Source organism: Haliotis cracherodii, unplaced genomic scaffold (assembly GCF_022045235.1).
Source record: "Haliotis cracherodii isolate W230 unplaced genomic scaffold, xgHalCrac1.p SCAF_7, whole genome shotgun sequence".
In the NCBI taxonomy this organism is placed as follows: Eukaryota; Metazoa; Mollusca; class Gastropoda; order Lepetellida; family Haliotidae; genus Haliotis; species Haliotis cracherodii.
In genome coordinates this window covers 36,228,300-36,254,513 of record NW_027266330.1, presented here as the reverse complement: position 1 = coordinate 36,254,513, position 26,214 = coordinate 36,228,300, and the positions used below count along the sequence as shown (strand labels likewise).

Genomic DNA, 26,214 nt, shown 5'->3' with positions numbered 1-26,214 from the left:
CAAATATCATAATTACAACCTACCAAAGTTATGGATAATTTTAGGCAGCTTCCTTGTTCGAGGAATATATCCGTGAATATCCACATAAAGGAACAATATCCCGTACATCTGCAGTTGTACAAAGAAACGTTTTCGATGCCACGTGTCTCTGTAACAATCAAATATTTTAAAATATATATATATCGTTTCGGGATAGTATAACCCGTGTTCGTTTCTCAACTGACCACTTGGTTTTTTTCAGTTGATTCACATAGGTGTCAAGTCCCAAAGGTCAGCTGAGAAAGCCCACGTGACAACTATTTTCATAATATCCACGGTTCTTAAAAAATCCTTTGAGTTACATAACAATGAACAATCAATCAACGTATTATCGGTTAACCTTTGAATATAGTATTTTGTTTTTACATCGGTACATCACGCCATGATATGAGTGTATTCCATCTGCTTTAGTAAACCTATACTAACTTTTGACATGTCCACTTTGCAAGATAACAGTCATTAATCAATCAACGTATTTTCTGTTGATTCTTTGATGGCTAGGAATGATCCGTTGATTTACAAAAAAGTATATCAACTGATCATTTATCTCTTGCTGGGCTGCTGCCACGTGCATATTACAAAACACACATTTTACCTCACTTCAAACCTGGATTTAGTTTGAATAATTACCCCAGACACAAGAAATGCAAAATAGGAATCTTTACCAGGTAATCTGAGTGGTGCTACCACTTGTTATACCTGTAATAAATTCATTAACTGAGCATCAAGTGAATGACGAGAAATACACAAGTGTAGGGTTATACCAGAAAACATGGATGACAACAAGGGAGTAGTAACCGTGTTATCCACGCAATCCGTAATCCGAACATGATTTCACTGCAGGTTTAAGTTAAACGTCTTAGTCAGATTACCTTGTTTTGCCTTTGCCAAACCGAGCAGATATTCCGATTCATATGCATAAAGCAACAGATCAGCAAGAAGCAAAGCACAATAGGTCACCATGGGGATGCCTACTTCTTGCCTAAATGTCTCACCCCCACATTTTACAGAGAAATTATCAAAGAGGAAGTCAAGCATTTCACAAAAGTTTTTCTCAGTAAACTTCAGATGTTATTTACTTTCAATTTGACCAATTACCGGAACCTCTGAAGATAGATATGTGACTGTATCTCTGGTCACTGTGTTTTGCAACAAAAGCCCCATGGGTCACGGAATCAGGTTTTTCCTTAAGTTTGTTATGTGGGATAGAGGTGAAGAAATTACTTTAACAGAATTGAAGCAAATCCTTTGAGGTTTCGAAAATACACATGATATTGTTTGTTCGTTGTCTAACGCCTCACTCAGCAACATTCCAGCTATACGACGACGGTCTGTAAATAATCGCGTCTGGACCACAAAATCAGACAAGTTACCTCCACTCGACTCATGATATGATTGGTGTGATTACACATTAATACGAGTCCATGACGTGATGTATTCCAAGCACATGCTCTCTGCAAATATTAGTGCATGCGCAGGAGATGGGACAGCGTTTTGTGACATGAATGAGAATCGACCTTTAGCTGGGAAACGCAGTACTGTTTTATCGAATATATATTTTGCAAATGGCATTTTCCTTAAGTGGGTAGGGAGGGGGCTTTGGTATGATTATCATTTTCCATTTCGATTGTTCTTGCTATTGACTGTTTGTTTGTTCGTTTGATTGTTTTTAACGCTGCACTCAGCGATGACGGTTGTATAACGGCGGTCTGTAAATAATCGAGTCTGGACCAGACAATTCAATGACTGATATCACGAGCATTGATCCAAGCAATTGGGATACGAAGACATCAACCAAGTCAACGAACCTGACCACTCGATCCCTTTCGTCGCCTCTTACGACAAGCATAGTGGCCTTTTACGGCAAGTATGGGTTGCTGAAGACCTAATTCTTTTTACTGAAATATATCAGATTCAACATTTTGGCTGTAGCTACCTTTGCATGTGTTTGTGACGGATGCCAACGGAGAGTGATACGCTCATCATTTCGCGAGCACCTGGTATCATAACAGTTTGATAGTGATTAATACATATGTACTAATCAATTATTCGGAATCGAACAACGGAATCTCCGTTAACAGATGTTTCTCTGATCATGAGAAGGGTTTTCTGGCTTTTCTTCAAACGCATTGTGACCAAGAAAATTGGGCAAAATGTTATAATGAGATATGATAGAAATTGGGTGTCTTCAGAAATTATATAAACTGTAAAATGTAACAAACCAATGGAAAACGCTCCAATACCTTACAAATGCTGGGGGTCAAACTGATAACGCGATTTGGACATAGTTCACGGCCAGTGTGGCTTGTAATACTGGTCATGGTTATGCAAACAAATTTAAGACTTAACCCCTTATCAGTCTAAACTAATAATCCCATGTACCACGCCTACACGCGTATACTGGTCAGCATTCCTTCTTCAACCTGAACCGAACCCGTAAACACCTTTACCAAGAGTGCCTCGGTCAAGTTCAGTTATGCAAGTGTAACCAAAGTTATAACAACATCATTGACAATATAATCAGAAAATTAGACCATCCGCGATAGCTCAGTCACACATAACTCTGTGGCTGACAAATCAACTATTATTCACACAAGCAGCGTGCACTATCTTTATGTAGAAAGTCCTGAAGGTACACAGACCATTTCGGCAATGTGGCTACAACCAGATACTATACGGTAAGATCTTGATGCATTTTTAACTTTTTAAATGTCATGCTTCACATATACTACACTTGTGTGAATGTCTACCTTGTGAATGTGTCGCATTCAGATAGAGACTGTAGGATGAATTGTATGAGTGAGTGAGTGAGTTTGGTTTTATTCCGCTTTTAGAAATATTCCAGCAATATCACGGCGGGGGACACCAGAAATGGGTTTCACACATTTTCCTTCATGTCGGGAATCGAACCCAGGTCTTCGGCGTGACGAGCGAACGCTTTAACAACTAGGCTACCCGACCGCCCCAGAATTGTATGAGTACTATTAAATCCTTCGTAAGCTGCATGCACATTGTGATTCTGCTGTGTACAAATCAATCTGCATCAGTCATTGTGAATCCTTTTATATTTGTTAATTCTTCGTACATCTGTTTATATATAATTGATTGTAATCATTCTCAATCTCATTAACATCAGATTTTAGTTTTCGCTACCGCTAAGCAATCATTTAAAAACATCCAAATTAGGTCAGAACGACCTTTCATCCGACCAATCAGAGAGTCACTTACCAGATCAGGAACCCCGAAAAGTTTAACACGGGGTATTCCGCACGACAGTTTCGTGCTGTACGACTGATTCCGTCAAACTCATCGTCTAGCTCTCGCTACAATTGGATAAACATTTGAACGGAAGAGACTTTGCTCAGCCATTGGGAAGTACAGCCATACAATTCCGATATATGTTATACATTCCAGAACGTCCTTTAGATCTGTTTTAGGATATTGAACGTTCCAGAACGTTCTTTAGATCTGTTTTAAAATCTTGAACGTTCCAGAACATTCTGTAGATCTGTTTTAAAATATTGAACGTTCCAGAACATTCTGTAGATCTGTTTTAAAATATTGAACGTTTCAGAACGTTCTTTATATCTGTTTTAAAATATCTAACGTTCCAGAACGTTCTTTAGATCTGTTTTAAAATATTTAACGTTTCAGAACGTTCTTTATATCTGTTTTAAAATATTTAACGTTTCAGAAGTCAACGTTCTTTAGATCTGTTTTAAAATCTTGAACGTTCCAGAACGTTCTTTAAATCTGTTTTCAAATCTTGAACGTTCCAGAACGTTCTTTAAATCTGTTTTCAAATCTTGAATCGAGAACTTTGTCAAAGTTCTTTTTTCAAAGCGTAGTCTTGAATGGAAGTGGCCAGTTCGAATCAAGAGCCTTTATAACAACAGAAAATTTGTTTCTGATTGGCTAATGTTGACTTCTTGTCATTCATTGGTCGGTCATAGTTCGCAAAAAGTCGTTCTGACGAGACATGCAACGGAATGTCCTTACACTTTTATTTAGCGGCAGCGAGAGCTAAGATCTTATTCTAAAGAGATTGTAATTATTATGTAATCGACTATAAATTGTAGTTGATTCTGTGCCTGACTAATACACTCCAGTATATTAACCCAGGGCTTGTGCAATTGTGCTGGTTGGTCGTGCACAGTGGCACTTCTGATATTGCTAGTGGCTAATATCATCATCTAACAATGAACCACTTGTTAACTGCATTGTCATCAACGTTCAATTCAATTCTTTTCAGTGTTGTATTAAAGGCCACAGGCTCATATATAACGGAGTTAAATGATACATTTTATACATATCACACCCAGAACGACTATGTACATTCCAGGAAGTAGTGTTTCATTCAGTACAAACTTGCATTAATACTAATCTGTATTTGTCCAGTCCTTGTTTTAACATGATTACCCTCTGTGTGAAAATAACCTTTTTGTCTACAATATGATTGCACTGTTAAACAAATAGACATGTAGACAACTCGGGCCACAACTATATATATTGGGATGGTCACCTCAAATAAGACAACATACACAATGAAAATATTCAAAATTATTATAATTGTTAACATATTCAACTGCAAATTATCGATAATAATAACGGTTATCTCAATATCATAATCATGACGTACATATGTACAATTATAGAAATTAAAATGCTTTAGTGAGTGAGTATGGTTTTACGCCACTTTTATCAATATCACGGCGGGGGGCACCAGAAATGGGCTTCACACATTGTACCCATGTCGGGAATTAAAATGCTTTAGAAAGTTCGGGTGATATATTCAGTCACGAGTATCAGGTAATTCATGAGCATGGAATCAGCGAGTGTGATTTAACATGCAATAATGGCGGGTGTTGAGATGTAAAACAACAGAATATTACTAGTTGAGTATGAACTGTGTTATACTGTTTTTAGATGTATATAATATCGGTAATTCCTCGTTAGTGATTCTTTGCAATTCCCACAACAATATCCTATGTCATCTGATCGGCACGTCAGCGACCGCTATAGCAAGTTAATGCATTCAAATATGCAAATATTTCATTCAAATCACTATGACGAGACAGAAGCGTTATTTCCCGAGGCACAGATGTGTGGCACCGGTCATAAGAAACATTCATTTGGACAGAGGTAGTATGCGTCTGTTTCTGTTGTATGATTCAACTAAATCTTTACAGTTGTGGTTTCTTATAATTAACATATTGTAAATGTTTCTTCTGATATTGAAAGATGTTCACGCTCATTAAGATACACATTTCATTTAAATCTTCCAAGAGTGGGGTTTATTTGGTAATTCCAAAATATGCATTTTTCCTTCGGACACATCCGATGGCTATTTCAAAATATGCATTTGTCCCTACTGTCCGAAGTGGTTTAATATTTCTTTGGTTCTATAATGCATACTTTTTATGTGTTTTTATATCTAGTTTGTGTCTTGCATAACATAATCAGATAATGATTTGTATTTTCAACTTTTAGGACCGTGATTTTGGGGTTATTCCTGAATATGCATTTCTACTTCTGTCAGGAGGGATATGATATTTTGGTGTTCAATACCTAAAAATATTAAATGGATTTCTTTTTTTTACTTTGACATTGAAAACTATTTTATATAAAATCAACTAGATCGCATTTGAAGCTATTTTATTATTCTCATTGAAGACAACATTATTATTTCTTTAAGAAATGCATGTTTTAAATGATTTATTTGTTACATACTCACGGGTACACCAGACAATAATCCTTTTAGCTTCTGTTGCTGCATATGTTGATAAATAATTCAGCCCCGCCTCTTACGGCAAGCAAAGGTTGCTGAAGAACTTTTCTACACCGGGCCGTCACGGGTTGACGAATGTGTAACGGCTACTTATTTTACTGTTACAATCTATAACATTTAGTTTGCTATTTGTACGACGTACTGCTTTACTCCAAGCTCCGAGACCCGTGTGACTAAGTTGCGATTACACGCCGACAACCGTGCTTCTACATGGTCCATTACAATTAGTTGTGACGGCAACTGCTTTAAACATGGAGGGTGCAGTGCACACATTGCCGCCATGATTTGATAATACTGTGTGAGATTTTGATGGATTCTTTTAAAATCGACATCCACCCAATAATTAAAACTGACCATATTTTTTTTAAATATTAATCTTGTTTATTTAGCACCATTACTAATCCTGAACGTTACCATAAATATTTTCAATTGCCATTTGGTGCAGAACTGAGGTTGGCGTGTTTAACTTCCTGTACTCCACTTTAAGGCCCGACAATGAATGTCTAATTATTTAAAAGACGAATATACTGTTACTTTGGATGTCATCTAATTTGCGAATACTTATTCATACTCAACCATACTCACCTAAATTCTCCATAGTTTATAGAAAACGATGTATGATGTAGGTAAAGGTACATTGTGTACACGTATGCTTATATATTTGTGTTTTAATCCCAACAGAATGTTTCCCAATGCCAAGTCTATCTTGAGAGTAACAAGGGCATCTAATGCAACGTAGCACAGAGGAACGACATCGTCCAGAGATGGCAAGAGTGTTCTCAACACATTGAAGTCCACACCGATGGTATCAAATCTTCAGATTGCCTTCTTACCTTAGCATCCAAAGACCTTTCCATATACTGCAAGAATTTTCGAAAACCCCAAGACATTCCTAGACACCGCAAGACCTTGTTTTCTCAAGGCCTTTAAGCGCATCCCAATATATCCCAACGCATTCCAAGACAGGCATACCCGTCCCAAGAGATTGTCAGGCATCCCCAGATTTCTCTGAGCATCAGAAAAGTTTCCAACGCATCATAAACGCATCCAAGCATCACAAGACTCATCCCTTGCAAAGACTCACTTGGATCGATAGGAAGAGAAACGAATTAAAATGGCCAGCAGACACAGCTTCCACATCGTCGACTACGTGGTGTTCGGCGCCACCATCCTCATCTCGCTCGGCATAGGACTTTACTTTGCCATGTCTGGCGGACGTCAGCGAACAACTTCCGAGTTTCTGGTGGGAGGACGTGCCATGAAGTTTCTCCCCGTTGCTGTGTCGCTCATGGTGTCGTTTGAGTCGTCGATCATGATGCTGGGCTATCCGGCAGAAGTATACGTATATGGAGCTCAGCTTTTTATAGCTCTTTTTGGTTTCATGGCGGCATTTCTGATATGCAGGGTGTTGATGATACCACTGATTCATCCCCTGAAACTTACAAGCGCTTACGAGGTAAGTTCACATTAATACAGCGGAACTAGTTTAGACGCGTCAGGAAATCTTTCCAATCAGCCAATCAGCATCGAATCTCGGTATGAGACCTGCGTTGTGTATCTCGCAAAGAAAGTAAAACCATCAGTTCCGAATGTAAATAATAACAGCCGCACCATTACATTGTTGCTCAAGAACCCATGTATCATTTATTTAGACTGGGCGATCACATTATAGCTACCGTCTTTGGAGGGGTTGTCAGATCATCACGTAATTAGTTATCGTACTGGAATCAAACATGTGAGTTGAGGTGAAATGGGGTTAATGTCGCGTCCAAGATTATTGCACTTATATAGCGACGTGCATACACGTGTGTGTGTGTGGCTGCTTGTACTAGTCCAGACTGATGCCGATTTATAGTGCTAGCTCACTGAGATACCATGCAGCAGTTTAACATGAATACCCAACTCAGACACAGTATACTGATTCCGAGCCGACCAGTTCTTATTTAGCCACTGAATGCCGAGCGCCAGACAGGGTAACAACAAGTACCATCTTTTAACGTCTTTTGGGATTGAACCCCGGATCTTCCGCTCTCCAGGCGGACGCTCTACCACTACACTAAGGAGGCGGTCTGTAAAACTTGTGATGTTTAATCAGATTTGACAGTGCAGTAATCACTCAATCACTCATCTCAATTACGTACGTAAAGAGTGAAAAGCAATATGAATATAGGAGTATTTAATGAGTACTTAAAATTTTATTAAGGTTTACGTTACCTGAATCACTAATATATTTATTTTATGTTTTCAGTATTTGGATGGGCGGTTTAAATCACGTACGATCCGTCAACTGGGAACTACCCTTGGCGTTCTATCATACGTAAGTACGGACAGATACGTATAGGAACGATCCATACGCTAATTTCTGGGTTATAGTAGCAGCTTATCAACATATACAAACTACAATAATGCAATTTCAAAATTAAATCTCATAATAATTATGTTTATATTTTGTCATTCGGGGGGGGGGGGGGGGGGGGGGCGGTGCTGTCACTAGACTGTGACTAGAGTGGAGCGGTGCCGTCACTAGACTGTGACTAGAGTGGAGTGGTGCCGTCACTAGACTGTGACTAGAGGGGAGCGGGGCCGTCACTAGACTGTGACTAGAGTGGAGTGGTGCCGTCACTAGACTGTGACTAGAGGGGAGCGGGGCCGTCACTAGACTGTGACTAGAGTGGAGCGGTGCCATCACTTGACTGTGACTAGAGGGGAGCCGTACAGTCACTAGACTGTGACTAGAGTGGAGCGGTGCCGTCACTAGACTGTGACTAGAGGGGAGTGGTGCCGTCACTAGACTGTAACTAGAGTGGAGCCGTGCAGTCACTAGACTGTGACTAGAGTGGAGCGGTGCAGTCACTAGACTGTGACTAGAGGGGAGTGGTGCCGTCACTAGACTGTGACTAGAGTGGAGCGGTGCCGTCACTAGACTGTGACTAGAGTGGAGCGGTGCCGTCACTAGACTGTGACTAGAGGGGAGCGGTGCAGGCACTAGACAGTGACTAGAGGGGAGCCGTACAGTCACAAGACAGTGACTAGAGGGAAGCGGTGCCGTCACTAGACTGTGACTAGAGTGGAGCGGTGCAGTCGCTAGACTGTGACTAGATTTGGAGCGGTGCCGTCACTAGACTGTGACTAGAGGGGAGCGGTGCAGTCACTAGACTGTGACTAGAGTGGAGCGGTGCCATCACTAGACTGTGACTAGAGAGGAGCGGTGCCGTCACTAGACTGTGACTAGAGGGGAGTGGTGCAGTCGCAAGACTGTGACTAGGCAGATTTTTTGTGAAACTGAGCCATCGTATCTCAGCGGGCTCGCACTATCAAATATGCATTGATCCGGACTAGTGCACGCAGCCACACACGCACGTGCATGCACGTCGCAAAATAAGTGCAATCATCAGCAGCCCATGCTTGCTGTAAGAGGTAACTTTACCTATTGTAAGAGGGGACTAACAGGATCGGGTGGTCAAGCTCGGTGACTTTGTTGATGCTTGTCGTCGCTTATGTTATCAATTACTGGCTTGTCAGGTCCAGACTCAATTGTTCTCACCCCGCCGTTATATAGATTGAATATTTCTGAATCCGTCCTTAAACAAGAAACATCAAATCAAACATCTCACCGGAGTTCAAACTATTATACCATTCCAGGTTTTCTACATGGGTGTAGTGATGTTTGGCCCAGCTATAGCACTGGAGGCAGGTACGTGTATGTTTGAAAACATTAAATTATCTGAACAAAAGTGCTATGGTTATAATGTTGTTTATTAGTTAATCTATGACAGGGAAGAAACGAATTGTCCAGCCATCATTCTCGCCCTGCTAGCGACGAATAAAGATGAGTGTGTGTGTGTGTGTGAGAGAGAGAGAGAGAGGGGGGGGGGGGGGGGGGGGGGTTAACGCCGATTGTAACAGTATTCCAGTCATATCACGGCGTGTCAACTTAATGTGGGAGGAAAGCCCGAAGTGAGTCAGGTCTAAGACGTTTACCACTTCGGTGAAACCCACGAGCGGGGATATGGTGCTGATCACAAACCTAGAAACATAATCGGGGCGAACCGGGATTCGAACCCACAATCATACGTTTCTGGCGTGCCTAAGTGACGTAACTCTGCAGAGCGAATCGCGGCTCCGAATAAAGATTCGTCCTGATTATATTGTGCTCGCCACACCATACCCGTGTTCATGGGTTCCAGCAAAGTTGTAAACATCTCAGACCTGCATTCAGACAGTTCAGACTTTCCTCCAACGTTGCGCCGACATGACGTCATGTTGCTGAAATATAACGCACTCATTGCACCCAAATATATCAGTGACCTCATACAAGAACACATTCCATCCAAGGGTGCAACAAGGGTAGTTTTAAGTGAAAGCAAAACCAATGTTACGAAGACGCAAAACGGCTTGGTTTGGGGGCATGCCACCCGGAATTTTAAAAAAAATATATTTAAGGCTATTTCCTGCACTTTGGGACCGTTTATGTGAGATTTTATCTGTAACAAATATTAGTTGTTTATGTGTTAAAATAAATTATGAGTAATATACATATACATATATCGATAATATTACTTATGTGTGTTAATACAGTATGTGATGGTCATGTATATTTTCATATTTTAACGCGAGCCGACCTATCGTTATAATTAGAATAATTTTGAGAGCAGGGTTTGCTTACATCACAATACATCTACCACTAAAATCCTAAAGTGCGTAAAGATTCCGATTTTCATGTTAGACAATAAATATCATGAATGAATAATTCACTGCAAAGACAGAAAATATGAGGTTTACTAGTACTTATAAACAAATTGTGCTTTTTATGTGTAAAACAATTTCTTTTCTGCTACAATGCATATTTCGCCCCTGTCATCTCTAAGATAAGGTAGCAAGCATACGTTGTCCGCGCCAAAATAACGTGCCGGCACCTTGATCGGACAGTTGTAACATCTTGAAGGAATAAAATCTTGTTCTATTTATAGTGACGGGATTTCCCCAGACAGGGTCCATCTTCCTGGTTGCAGCTGCTGCTATTGTATACACAGCCATGGTGAGAAATGACCACTAATTCTCAAAAATAATTATCAATACGTCAATCCTATTTTATTCATACATGTTATATTTTGTGGGTAAAATTTTCAACCCAACCGGTTTATTTTGACGAACCAAGAGCAATACTTTGCAAATCAAGGTTTACCTGTCCATTAAAGTATTTTATCCAAAAAAGGGTCAAATTGAAATCTTATAAACGCCAGAACATGGAACAACCTTTAGAAATAATTGTTATTTGACAATAGTTGAATATATCTGAGAAGTAGCTTTAATCTTAAATTGTATGAACCAGGATCGGCCCAATCCTTATGAGCAATGTTACTGGAACGGGTGTATTGTTTGCAGGGCGGACTGAAAGCGGTCATCTGGACTGATGTCTTTCAGGCTGTCGTGATGTTTGCGGGCATGCTCTCCGTCATCATCAAGGTAGGCCTCCTAGGAATGTCATGAAACTGCGTTGTAAGTACAGGATAAAACACGCCTCCTCGATTTGGGTTGAAAGGTAAAACCGCGAGCGAGGGAAAAGCCCGAGCTAAATGTTTTACATTTTCAACCAAAATGGGCTTCACCCATTGTACCAATGTCGGGAATCGAACCCGGGTCTTCGGCGTGACGAGAGAACGCTTTAACCACTAGGCTACCCGACCTCCTCAAATAGGGATACGAAAGGTAGTCACGAGATATACGTTAATGCTTAAGTGTTATTTCCTGTATTCCTGTAATATAATATGTCACTTACATTATCATCGAAGAAGCCGATTTCGACCAATCAGCATGAAAATGTTCCCTGTGGGGATAAAAATATTGGCCTTTTTTAAAAGAATCTGTGTATCGTATTTCAGGGCACAATTGACGCAGGTGGAATCAAGGCTGTGTGGACCACTGCGGCTAAGGGAGGACGCCTGAATTTCTTTAAGTAAGATTTGACAGTTTCTTCAAATGATATTTATTCATTTAATAAATTTTCAACATATTCAGATATAATACATGCACAATTTGTGATTGAACTGTTTTGTTTGTGTTTAATGCCGCACTCATCAATATTCCAGCTATATAGCAGCAGTATGTAATAACCAGATAATCCAGTGACCGATATTATGAGCATCTATGCACGCAAATGGGATACGATGACATGCACCAACCAAGTGAGCGAACCTGACCACCCGATGCCGTTAGTCGTCTCTTACGACAAACACAACCGCCTCTTTTGAGGGTGATATGCACAATTACGTGGACCTATGAAATAAAACCTTGCAAAAATATTGAACAAATTGTGATTGTGATCATTTATGTTGAGTGAGTAAGTGAAATATTCCAGCAATATCACTGCGGGGGACACCAGAAATCGACTCACACTGCAGTGTACAGAGCCTAAGCTGGCGTGATGAGCGAATACTTTACCACGAGGCAACAGCGCTGCTCCTTGTCTCAATGAAGTTGCTGCAACTCAGTTGCAAGTCAAATTCAAGACCCTACTTCTGTTAAAATGTACATGTCCGTTTGTTAGCATGAAATGTAGAAGGAGAAATACTCACTCAGCCTAAACTTACTGATCAACAACACACTACTTTTTTCCACGGGACGTTGTCTAACAATCCATGATGTTGTCACCTAGTTTTGACATGGACCCGACTGTCCGTCACACGTTCTGGGGACTGTTTCTGGGGACATTCGCTCGGTCTTCCGGCCTGATCTTTAACCAGTCCACTATACAGAGGGTCTGTTCCACGCCTACCCTCGCAGCAGCCAAGAAGTGAGTCTCAGCAGTAACTGAAAACTACGTTTATAACGAACACGCTACTAACCAACTGACGGATATAACGAACTGTTTTTGGGTACCGGGTATTTGCTGTATATATGTTTATAACGAAGTTCGGAAATAACATTAGTGGTCCCGTTGAGTTCTTTATAAATGTAGTTTACTGTATTTTATTCGCACTTCCTGTAATTATCTTAAAAAAGACAATATTAAATAGATATCATTGTTTTAATGTTACATAAATACTATCACATGTGTTTATAGTCGCAATCTTTTTGTAGGTTAGTAAATCACCATCGGCAATAACCAATTAGTTAATGAAAGCGCCATAACCTAGTCCATATTCATAACATATAATCTGTCAATACAAAAGAACAACAAGCCTTAATTTTCTGCCCAAACAGACCCCACTTGGCGTAAAGGGCAAACAGCTGTGGAAAAGATGTGAATGGACCACTAAAAATCAGTGATGACAACAGCAATTGAGTCAACTGAACGATTCTGACTGTATCATAAGCATATAAGAATCTACCTTCACTTTGTGCGAGTTCACTGGAGTATGAACGTTCATTGAGTGAGCACTCAGCAATATTCCAGCTATATGACGGCTCTTTGTAAATAATAGATTCTGGACCAGACAATCCAGTGATTAATATCATGAGCATCGATCCACGCAATTGGGATCGATGGCATGCATCAACCAGGTCAGCGAGCCTGACCACACGATCCCATTAGTCGCCTCTTACGACAAGCATAGTCGCCTTTTACGGCAAGCATGGGTTGCTGAAGACCTATTCTACACCGGAATCTTCACGGGTCGCGGCGTTAAGCAACAAACCAACAAATAAACAAACATTTAGTCGCCTCTTTCGACTTGCTGGGAACAAACTGTAAGCCCACAATCTTCAGTGGGCCTCTACGCCATTGTCAAATAAATGGTTTTTACCTATTTCAGTTATTTTATGCCAGGGATTGACATCAAATTGTTTTGTTCTTTGCAAGCAAAGGAGAATTGGATTCAGCAAATCAATAAAAATAATACGCTCCTCAGTTAATTTGCAAAAAAAGGTTTTAAATGTACAAGCAATTTGTAAAGTGAATGCGTGAATAAGACAATTTTTGTCAAGTGATATTGTTTGTCATTTTCAATGGTAACTGAATTCAGGCATCGACTGGAACACCTGTATAACGTTGCTATGATATCTCTGTGCTTCAGAGTGATGCTGATTGTGAGTCCTGCGTTCTGGATAACACTGACAGTGGCCATGATCGAGGGCATCGTCGCATACGCCTACTACGTGAACGTCAGATGTGACCCTTTGGAGTCCGGACAAATACACAATCCGAACCAGGTCTGTTGGTTTATTTGATCATTAAGCAAGTGCAGCATCGCAAGTGCGGATACAGTAGAAGTGAGAGAACCATCCATTGACATAGATCTGGCAACAATTTGGGTTTGATTTAGCCAGATTTTGTCAATTAATTGGTGTTTGTTGAAAACATGTTACGAATTGGTTGAGGTAAATGGCATTTTACATGATGGTAAGGAGGCTGAAAAAGATATGATTGCGGAACCTTGCCCTTTGGATCCACGAATGTTTCAGAGTCGTTATTGTGTTTTGATGTTAATTAACCAAACACATTATGACAACCTATAAAAAATCGCTGAACTTGAATAAAGTAAAACTGCCTCCGTGGCTTAGTGGTAGGGCGTTGGCCCGGAGAGCGGAAGGTCGGGGGTTCGATCCCCTGCTGCGTCATACCAAAACACGTAACAAGATGGTACTTGTTGTTACCATGCGAGTGCTCGGCATTAAGGGTCTTTAACAAAGACTTGTTGGCTTGGAGGCAGTACACTGAGTGGGGTATTCATGTTAAACTGCGGCATGGTATCTGAGTTGGTTAGCACTCTAAAAACGGCATTAGTCTGGACTAGTACAAGCAGAAACACACACAAGCACATACACTAACTTTCGATGCTCAACCCCATTTCACCTCAATTTTAAAAAGCAAAAGTTAGGTATATTACAAGATATATTGGATAGATATTGATATCCTTAACAGACACTGCTTATCATATGCATGTTACTTGGTACAATCAAGTTGGCCAGCTTGAGATAGTGGCAAGAGTTCAACAGGAATATAAATTATTATTTAGACAAAATTGTCATTTATTTAGTCCTCTGTGTGTAAACAGCTGTTGAGCGTTCATCCTGAATGCCAGGCTGTCATAGTGAGTAAGTAAGGATGCCCCAGTGGGGATATGAGAAAGGAGTGATCTGAGGGCTCGACACGAAACCGAGCCCATACTGTGCCGACCCAACACTGCAACCACATGGTTGCTTTTAACTTATTGCAAACAACTCAAAGCGTGAAACTGTTTTGAGTGGAGTCAATTACACAACAACTGCAAGACTCTTTTGGCATAACAACTTTCTTCACTAAAATGGAACATCACAGTTAGAAATACTTTACGGACACTCTGTAATACCTTCGAGAGCTGAATGATCTCTTGTCGGACACTCTCTCACCCAAACACTCATTACTTCGAGGGCTCAAGGATCTCCTGCTCTCTCACCCATACAATGTCATTCCTTCGACGGCTGAATGATCTCCTGTCAGACGCTCTCTCACCAAAACACTCATCACTTCGAGCACTCAAGGATCTCCTGCTCTCGAACCCATACACGGTCATTCCTTCGAGGGCTGAATGATCTCCTGTCAGACGCTCTCTCACCAAAACACTCATTACTTCGAGGGCTCAAGGATCTCCTGCTCTCGAACCCATACACTGTCATTCCTTCGAGGGCTTAATGATCTCCTGTCGGACACTCTCTCGCCCAAACACTCATTATTTCGAGGGCTCAAGGATCTCCTGCTCTCGAACTTATACACTTATATACTTATACTGTCTCATTCATAAACTGTCACTCCTTCGAGGGGTGCAGGATCACTTGTTAGACCCTCTCTCGCCCATACACTGTCATTCCTTCGAGGGGTGCAGGATCACTTGTTAGACCCTCTCTCGCCCATACACTGTCATTCCTTCGAGGGCTGCAGGATCACTTGTTAGACCCTCTCTCGCCCATACACTGTCATTCCTTCGAGGGCTGCAGGATCACTTGTTAGACCCTCTCTCGCCCATACACTGTCATTCCTTCGAGGGGTGCAGGATCACTTGTTAGACCCTCTCTCGCCAATACACTGTCATTCCTTCGAGGGCTGCAGGATCACTTGTTAGACCCTCTCTCGCCCATACACTGTCATTCCTTCGAGGGGTGCAGGATCACTTGTTAGACCCTCTCTCGCCCATACACTGTCATTCCTTCGAGGGCTGCAGGATCACTTGTTAGACCCTCTCTCGCCCATACACTGTCATTCCTTCGAGGGGTGCAGGATCACTTGTTAGACCCTCTCTCGCCCATACACTGTCATTCCTTCGAGGGCTCAAGGATCTCTTCTCAGACACTATAGATCTCTCATCTATACACTGTCATACCTTCGAGGGCTCAAGGATCTCTTGTCAGACTCTCTTTCACCCATACACTGTCATTCCTTCGAGGGTTCAAGGATCTCTTGTCAGACACTCTCTTTCACCCATACACTGTCATTCCTTCGAGGGTTCAAGGATCTCTTGTCAGACACTCTCTCGCCCATACACTGTCATACCTTCGAGGGCTCAAGGATCTCTTGTCAGACACTCTCACCATACACTGTCATACCTTCGAGGGCTCAAGGATCTCTTGTCAGACACTCTCTTACCCATACACTGTCATACTTTCGAAGGCTCAAGGATCTCTTGTCAGACACTCTCTCACCCATACACTGTCATACTTTCGAAGGCTCAAGGATCTCTTGTCAGACACTCTCACCATACACTGTCATACTTTCGAAGGCTCAAGGATCTCTTGTCAGACACTCTCTCTCCATACACTGTCATACCTTCGAGGGATGAATCATCTCCAGCCAGACACTCTCTCACGGAGACACTCTGTCACATGACAACTCCATCTTGCCTGTTTTTCATAATTTTTTTGTTTCTTTTAGATTATACCATATATGGTAATGGATATTTTCCGGGGCTTTCCCGGAATGCCTGGACTCTTCCTGGCCGCTTTATTCAGTGCGTCTTTAAGGTAGGTCATTCCAGGACTCTCCCTTGTCCCAGTGTGTCTTTAAGGTAGGCTGTGCCTGAATTCTTCCTGGCACGTATTTAATGTAAGTAATGCAAGGTTGTTTTTTATAGTAAGTTCTGCCTGGAATCTTCTTGGTCGCGTTATTCAATGCACCTTTAAGGTAGGTAGTCTACTGGACTCTCCATGTTCTCAGTGGCGTTTTGCGGTAGCTTATACCTAGACTCTTCCTGGTCGCTATATTCAGTGCATCTTTAAGGCAGGTTGTGTACTGGACCCTCCCGGCCCGACTTATTCAGTGTGTCTGTGGGGTATTTATTGTCTCGGAAATCTTCACATGAGCAGCGTTTATCATCTTCCCGAGGCAAGATGTGTTTATGTTTCCATTATAAACTTATTTGCTTTTTAGGACGTGTGGCGACTGTTATAACTTTTTAATAAATTTCTGGAATAAAACACGACTCTTGACTCAGTACTTGGTGAGAAGCATTAAATCCCGTACTTAATTGCACTGTATGTTGGGAGCTTGGTTCTGTATGTCATTGTTTCCGACATGTGGAGCGACGCTGTACATTCACCCTATACAATACATGTCCAGAAGACAATGCGTTACTTTAAACAAGGCCAATTCACAGTTATTATGATTCAGGTATGATTCACCGTCGTCATTAAGCAGAATGCATAACCACTGTTAATGTAATATAAATAAGTCTTATCATTTTGCAACATTCAAATCCTATGCTACAGTGAAATAATAAATAGAAATAAAAAAATCATTTTCAAATTTTCAATAAAAAAGAAATATCAAATTTACCCCCCATATGAAGATCGTCTACTTTCTTAATCATGATGTTTCAGGCGTCCCCTTCCATGAACCTGATAGCGGAATATTGCTAAAAGCGTAAAACCATACTCACTCAAACACTCCTATTCATGCAAAAACCTACCATCTACATAATACGAACAGAACATATACTGGACTGATTCGCGATATATGTAACTAAAACATTTAAGGGAGAACCACATGTATTCTTTCAACAGCACAATTTCATCTGGACTCTCCAGCCTGTCAGCGATGACCTGGGAGGACATTCTCAAGCCTCGACTACCAAACGTTTCCGACGTGACAGCAACGGTGATAGCTAAAGTATCAGGTGAATGTTACCTCACGTTTAGTGACATGTTATGCTTCACGTAGTTCATGCATATTGAGGCTGTCCTACTTTCACAATGCATCATTTAGTGGGACAGCATTTGCATAGGTGACACATGCACCTGACGAGGGGCTGAGCGATTTTTGAATATAATTGCATCCCGAAAATGATGTGGAAAATGATTTGGCCTCAGATCAGCCCAAAGAAATATAATTATTTTCCACGAGACACGCTAAATGTTCTGAAAATAATGTATTTTGTGTAAAACAATGTATGTTTTGAGGCAGTGTTGAAATAATATTCGTTTATATTATGCCTGGCACTTAAAGAGCAAAAAACAAGGACTGGTCGGCACTGTGTAATGTGACTGAGCAGGGTATTCAAGATAAACTGTGAGCAGAGGAGCGGTATCTCATTGGGCTGGTACAACATAAAGCAAGCGTAGCTCCGGGTTAGTGAAAGCAGCCATACACACACGTGCATGTACGTCGCTTTTTAAGTGCAATAATTGTTTAGGCGACGTTTTGACTTCATATAACTCAACCATGTGGACACACCCACACTCTTGCAAAAAATCGGTCCCTAACAAAATTGGATGACTTGAGGCGTTAATAGTATGAATATGTTTGTGTGTAAGTATGCGTGTTGGCGTGTGTGTGATGTCGGGGTAACATGTGCCATACCGTAAGCTACTCTTTTCAGAGAGTGAGTGAGTGAGTTGGGGTTAACGCCGCTTTTAAAAGTATCCCAGTTATATCACGGCGTGTCATCTTAATGTGGGAGGAAAGCCCCAAGTGATGCAGGTCTCAGACGTTTACCACTTCGGTGAAACCCACGAGCACGGGTATGGTGCTGACAAACCTAGAAACATAATCGGGGCGAACCGGGATTCGAACCCACAAATATAGGTTTCTGGCGTGGTTTAGGTATAGGGACGCAACTCTGCTCAGCGAATCGCGGTTTTCAGAGAAGCAAATTGTATTACACTGATCATTTTATTTTCAGTGGTTGTGTTCGGTCTCTTAGCCTGTGGAGTGGCCATACTCATTTCCCTCATTGGAGGAACACTCACGCAGGTGGTGTATAATGTTTTTATTCTTATATTCCTCATTGGAGGAATATTCACGCAGGTGGTGTATAATGTTTCCATTCCGATATTCCTAATTCGAGGAGCTCTCACGCATGTGGTGTAATATGTTTTCATTCTTTTATTCCTCATTGGAGGAACACTCACGCAGGTGGTGTATAATGTTTTCATTCTTATATTCCTTATTGGAGGAGCTCTCACGCATGTGGTGTATAATGTTTTCATTCTTATATTCCTTATTGGAGGTGCTCTCACGCAGGTAGTGTATAATGTTTTCATTCCGATATTCCTCATTGGAGGAATACTCACGCAGGTGGTGTATAATGTTTTCATTCTTATATTCCTCATTGGAGGAACACGCACGCAGATAGTGTATAATGTTTTTATTCTTATATTCCTCATTGGAGGAACACGCACGCAGATAGTGTATAATGTTTTTATTCTTATATTCCTCATTGGAGGAACACTCACGCAGGTGGTGTATAATGTCTTCATTCTTATATTCCTTATTGGAGGTGCTCTCACGCAGGTGGTGTATAATGTTTTCATTCCGATATTCCTCATTGGAGGAATACTCACGCAGGTGGTGTATAATGTTTTCATTCTTATATTCCTCATTGGAGGAACACGCACGCAGATAGTGTATAATGTTTTTATTCTTATATTCCTCATTGGAGGAACACTCACGCAGGTAGTGTATAATGTTTTCATTCTTTTATTCCTCATTGGAGGAACACTCACGCAGGTGGTGTATAATGTTTTTATTCTTATATTCCTCATTGGAGGAACACTCACGCAGGAAGTGTATAATGTTTTCATTGCTGAAATATCTGATTCGCATCATTTTGGCGACCGTTTAGATAATAGGCTTGTGCAAAGAGGAAAAACAAAAGGATGTTTCACTTGTGCTGAAAATGTATTATTCCTTTATTGACATTTATTCTTAATGAATTCATCATTGCCAGTCACTTGTTATGATGGAAGTTATTTAACTGTGGCCATGTGTCTGTAAATGACAGTAACGTTGAACAAAAGAATGTTTACAAACCGTTTTATATACATACAACGACGGGGCAGAATATTGACACAAAAATGACATTATTTACAACTTCAAGAGAAAAAAACAGTTTGGGCCAAAGACTTTTGCTCATGGAAATATTTTTTTTCTATCAAATGCTTCCCGAAAACATAAAACGAATGTTTCTTCATCGTTTTAATATGAAAGGACGAGATAGGATATCGATATGTAAAAAAATACATTTTTTCCAAGTTCAAGTGATAAAAACAGCTTGGGTCAAAGATTTGCTCATGGTCAAACGTTTCTAAAATGCTTCCTGAAAACAAAAAACTAAAATCTACATTTAGTGTCATTGTAAGTGTAAATCGTGTAATTGATATAACGGCGACATAACGATTTCCGTAACCATTATCATAAGAAATCATTGTACGATTACGAGTCTATCAGAGACATGTGTTTATGAATCACTATGAAATAGGGTTGATGCCAGGTGTCTGACAAAAGATGAGCGTATCCTGCCCATCCGGTGGCACCTGTCACAAACACATGCAAAGGCAAGTCAACTGTTCACCTGAAAAAAACAAACACGGGAACATACGGTACAAGTCAATATAGAGAATTGCATCACTGATGTGTCAAACTTGGAAATGTAAATTTTAAAAGCATTATTATGTCTATATGAGTGAGTGAGTGAATATGTTGTTACGTCGCTTTTAGAAATAGTTCAGCAATATCACACTGGGAGATACTAAATGTTTTTTTCAACACAAATTAATTCAGGTCTCATTCACATGATAAATGTATAAAAGAATCTCGATTATTTACAGGTTGTCATGCAAAAGATTGAATATTGGTAACCCCGGATTTAAACATCGTTTACTCACTTACTCAAGTTAAAATATTCAGGCCTACAAAACAACGGCGTGACGGACAGGCAGAACAATCATAATCAGTGTCTAGATTATTTACATGTCGTCATACTATAGATGGATTATTGGTTACCCCGGATTTAAACATCGTTTACTCACTCACCCCAGTTAAAATATTCAGGCCTACAAAAGACGGCGTGACGGACAGGCAGAACAATCATGTTTATCCTTTTTGCGGACACTTGGCGTCACCGCTGTTTTGCTTTTTGAGTCCAGTGGAATCTGTTTCGGCGGATAATTGGAATTGACGATTCTCTAGCGTTGACGTTTTACATGATTGTAATTATGTAAGAAACATGATACTTGTTTCAGATTGCGACGACGATCTTATCTGCCTTCAATGGCCCTCTATGCGGCCTGTTTCTCCTCGCATCTCTCTGCCCATGGGCTAACGCTAAAGCAAGTAATCCATTATTATTTCAGACCCGTGAAGATCCGGTCTTCAGTAACCAATGCTTGCTGTAAAAGGTGACTATGCTTGTCGTAAGAGACGACTAACGGGATACGGTGGTCAGGCTTTCTTACTTTGTAATCGTTTTGCAATTGCGTGGATCGATGCTCCGATAATCACGTTGAGCATTCATCGACACAGTTTGCTGACACAGGTACAAAAAACCCGTAAAGACAGCAACCTGTGCTTGTCGCAAGAGGTGACTAAATGGATCAAGGGTGGGACGAGGTGCCTTGGTTAATTACTTGTCATCATATCCACATTACGTGGATCCCTCCGGGGTAGAATAGGCCTTCAGCAACCCATGCCTGCCATAATTGGCGAGTAACAGGATCGTGTGGTCAGACTCGCTGACCTGGTTGTTGCATGTCATCGTATCCTAATTGCGTGGATCGATGCTCATGGTGTCAATCACTGGATTGTCTTGTCCAGACTCGATTATTCACAAACCGCCGTCATATAGCTGGAATATTGCTGAGTGCTGCGTTACACAAGAAACAAACAAACAAACAAACAAACAAAAAAATAATATTCAAATGTATATTAGTTTTCATACATTGGGTTTTCACAGGGAGCTATAACTGCTACCGTTGTGAGTACTGCGCTGATGATGTGGCTATGTGCTGTTGCCACGTTCTCTGGAGCCACGAGACCGACTCCTTGGTTGGCACCAGCCCCAACTGACCAGTGCTCTGTGGATAATATGACGTCACTGATCACGAATACAACAGGACTCCTGACGTCAACAGCAGGACTGTATGACGTAACAACCGCTGCAGATGTCGCCGAACCGGTGTAAGGGCGTTATAAACTTTAGTGGACATTGGACAAATCAATTATCCATTGTGATGAGGGAACAGGTTGAATAGATACACGCGGTGCGTTGGCTTGTCGGTAGTATAAGCCTGTCCTAGTCTCGATGGTGTGAGGTGGTATTTATGCAGTTTGGGACAGTGTTATAGTTATATCCGGTAATGTGACTGTTAACCTTCTAGCGCCTTACTGGGAGATATCGCTGTATACTCCCCAGGGAGCTGAGAATGAAAAATAGCGTGCCCACTGATCCGTTGAGCGGGGATACATTATGTATGGAATTATGTGCTTTACAAGCGGACTATTATTATTATTATTATTATTATTATTATTATTATTATTATTATTTACATTATTTACATTAATTACATTATTTACATTATTTACATTATTTGGCTGCTCTTGGCACAGTCAGGCAGGTTAGGATCATTATCAGCTCAGGGCCCTTGCCCCCTCTACACGCAGCCCAGACAGCGAATGGGACTTCTCCCAGCAAACACTTCCAAGTCAAACCCACCGAGAACTTTCGGAGAATGTGAACACTCCCCAACACTGCAGCCTTCTGCATTACCCAGATTGTCAGAAGGGCTGTATTCCTGGTAGCAAACCCGGGTACTCTCCCAATGTCAGTCAACAGATTGGGAGGTACAAAACCTAAGGCACCGAGAATACTGGGGAGCCGGACAACTTGATACTTGGGCTGCAAGCGTGTTATCCATGTTAAACTGTGGTATGATATCTCGCGGTAGTGAGCTAACACTATAAAACTGCCATCAGTCAGCACTAGCATAAACAACAACACACGTGCACGTCGCCATAATCCTGAACGCGACTAAATGTCTCTGTTGCATGTAACATGAATATAATATACAGTAACTTGTTTCCAGAGAAGATTCTGCAAAAATATTTCTGGCACTGCACCTCAAGCATTCTTAACTGTTGCAACGAATCGGGTGTCCTTTCACTTCTAAAATGTAGCATCTTGTTTGTTCCAGCACGGGGTTCGATGTCATATACACTCTGTCGTATCTGTGGCTGAGCGTTCTTGGCATCGCTTTCGTGCTGATCGTGGGGTTCTTCGTCAGCTGGGCGACAGGTAGGGAGTACTTAGGGGAGAGACCACCTAAAAATCGCGTGTGAGGGATTCTGGTATTTTTGTTGGAGACAACATATTATTTCCGTCACTGCTTCAAAACATACAATCTCTTTCTCTGAAAGGAGGCACCAAATAAAATATTTTAATCACAATTTCAGGATACTACCATCTCCAGTGAACAATTTTATCTTTTGGAATACCTCAGACCAAATTATGTATATACATAATTGTTCACCTGAAATAACACGAGAACATATGGAGCAAGTCAAAATAGGGACTGCATCGGACATAAATTTTGTCACTGATGCGTCAATTTGGAAATTAAGTTATTGTTATCATGTTTCCATTCGGAACAAAAAGTCGACAGATTTAAGGTTTAATATGTTTTATTCAACACAGCTGAAAGCAACATGCCTTCGGATGGATTTTAAATTATTATTGTAAGCTCTTGATAAATCTTCATATCTAATGAACCGTCTCTGTGGTCTAGTGATAGAGCGTCCGCCCGGAGAGCGGAAGGTCCGGGGTTCGATCCCCGGCCGTGTCATACCAAAAGACGTTAAAAGATGGTACTTGTTGCTACCCTGTCTGGCGCTCGGCATTAAGGGGCTGGTCGGCTCGGAGTCAGTATACTGTGTCTGAGTGGGGTATTCATGTTAAACTGCGGCATGGTATCTCAGTGAGCTAGCACTATAAATCGGCACCAGTCCGGACTAGTACAAGCAGCCACACACACACACACACACACACACACACACACACACACACAAACATGTGTGTGTGCATGCACGTCGCTATATAAGTGCAATAATCTTGGACGCGACGTTAAACCCTATTTCACCACCAGATCTAATGGGTATGTAAATAATTTGATATAACGTCCACCCTCTCCAAATGTTATGAACATTGGATGTTTATGTCATTCAATTTTGGCATTTATTTTGTTTATGACAGGGTTTAACAGAGATGGGAGCCTCGATCCTCGCTATGTCATATTTCTATCTGACGTCCTCAGAAATATGCTGAACTGCTGGAAAAAGACCAAGATAGATGAGGTATTCACATGAATTTCCCATATGTCGTTCAGACACGTCTACGTGCGTGAATGCTACTTGATTCCTACAGTTTGTGCTGCTAAATGTATTTCGTAAAGGCTGGTAATTTGATAAATGTAAAGGCTGTTTCATGCTTCCTAAATAAATTACCCACATATATTTTTCAGAAGGCTGTAACGCAGGACAGTACCTACAAAACCGTGATTGGAATAGAAACCGGACCAACAGCCGAGACAGAACTACCACTGCTTGCTACGTCCGGCAAGGACAGATCTGCTTCTGATGTTCCCTCTCACACCAAAAAGGACGAAACTTAGTCCTGTGTGTGTTGATAGTTTGATAGGCACCTGCAAAAACAGGCAACTGTCCTCCTCGGCGGTAAACAACTATGTGGAACGACAAGCTACGTCCGTCTTATTTCTTATAAAGCACATTGGATTCCAATCTCGGGTAATCACAGAATGTTATGGAGTTGACAGTACCTCGACATCGGAGAGAAGCGTTCGTAAAATAGCACGACTACAATTTAACCGAGAATGCTGTGTTGATATGGGATATTGGATATCTATTGCTCTCCTAATGGTGTGTGTGCTGAGATATAGGAAAAATTATCGAAAAAATCAGATCAGGCGCTAAAACAATCGTATGACGCGGAACCTCGTTTTCAATCGGTTATCGGCTCAACACGTGGTTTTCGGACATTGGTCGAAGCGTGTCATCTCGGTATTGGCGCCTCTGAGCGTTGTCCATCAATCTTACATACCTTGGAGAGATATCAAATCGTCTTTATGTCGTCGGTATAAATCTCATCGTCGGCTAGTCGTAGAAAGCAACTACATTGAATCGGGTGGTCACAGGCTCATGATCAGTGCCTTGCCTGAATGCTTGCCATTGCACCCGACGAGACGGGATGTTACTGATGAAGCCAGACACTGGGTTGACTCAAATATTTACAGACCGCAGTGATATAGCTGGCACATGGCTGAGTGCGGCGTGTAAATACACACAAACACACATACATATCATCATCATCATCATCATCATCTGCTCAATGTTATAACAGGGAAATCAATAGAGGACAGTTGTCTTGTCTTGTCAGATCTAGAAAGTGTTAATCTTATCATGTGACTGGTATTTGCACGAGTGGAACAGCCACAAGTTAACACTTAACTTTGCAGATAAGATGAACATTGTGTGGTTGACTAGAAAATTAAAAATGTTCCGCTTATTATGAAAGTTGTTCGGGCATTAAGCGCTATTTCTACATGTTATTTTACTCGAGTGAAATATCGATTATATATACTCTTAAAAAAAGAAACGCTAAGCCAGTTTTGTGTGAGGTAGGAAAATATATTTATACGAGCAACCGTACAAGGTATGGAGCCAAAATATTTTGGGGAGAACACTTGGTGATTGTAGTCATCTCAGTTATCGGTACATAGGAAAAGTCCAAGGTGAAGGTCCGTTCGAATCGATAGCGGCCTTACATCTGCCAATGGAAGAGACGATTATGCGAATCACATCCTGGGGTATGATAGTCCACTCGGCCTGCAACACAAAAGTCAACAGCTGCAAAGTCTGGGGTTGTGGTTGACGTCTGCGTAGCCGTCTATCCAATTCATCCCATAGGTGCTCGCTCTACCAGGTTCAAATCCGGGGATCTGGAGGGCCAGGGGAGAACATTAACCTTGTTGTTGTATATACAGGCTCTTGTGATCCGTGCTGTATGCAGTTGAGTGTTGTCCTGCTGGAATACACCGTTGCCGTTGGCTGCAATTGGGAGGACGTGTGGTAGGAGAATTTCGTTAATGTATCGTTGAGCCTTAAGATTGCCCTAGATCAACCAACCCTG

At 41.2% G+C, this 26,214-nt stretch overlaps 1 protein-coding gene across 1 annotated transcript; it reads left to right on the top strand.

The window, feature by feature from the left end:
- The first annotated feature begins 6,941 nt into the window (after window positions 1–6,941).
- On the top strand, window positions 6,942–24,679 carry LOC139447211 (sodium-coupled monocarboxylate transporter 1-like). Its single transcript, XM_071228435.1, has 16 exons — window positions 6,942–7,283; window positions 8,076–8,144; window positions 9,470–9,521; window positions 10,798–10,865; window positions 11,213–11,293; window positions 11,710–11,783; window positions 12,483–12,620; window positions 13,843–13,978; window positions 16,674–16,762; window positions 17,801–17,913; window positions 18,919–18,989; window positions 21,260–21,346; window positions 21,970–22,193; window positions 23,207–23,307; window positions 24,262–24,362; window positions 24,530–24,679. The coding sequence occupies exons 1-16, from the start codon at window positions 6,942–6,944 to the stop codon at window positions 24,677–24,679; spliced, it is 1,896 nt and encodes a 631-aa protein (XP_071084536.1).
- The last annotated feature ends 1,535 nt before the right edge of the window (window positions 24,680–26,214 follow it).

Excerpts from the sequence above, each read along its gene's own strand:
- LOC139447211 (XM_071228435.1), top strand. The coding sequence starts at position 6,942 with ATGGCCAGCAGACACAGCTTCCACATCGTCGACTACGTGGTGTTCGGC. Across the intron at positions 8,145-9,469 it reads CCCTTGGCGTTCTATCATAC|GTTTTCTACATGGGTGTAGT; the intron begins GTAAGTACGGAC and ends ATACCATTCCAG. Across the intron at positions 11,784-12,482 it reads GGACGCCTGAATTTCTTTAA|TTTTGACATGGACCCGACTG; the intron begins GTAAGATTTGAC and ends GTTGTCACCTAG.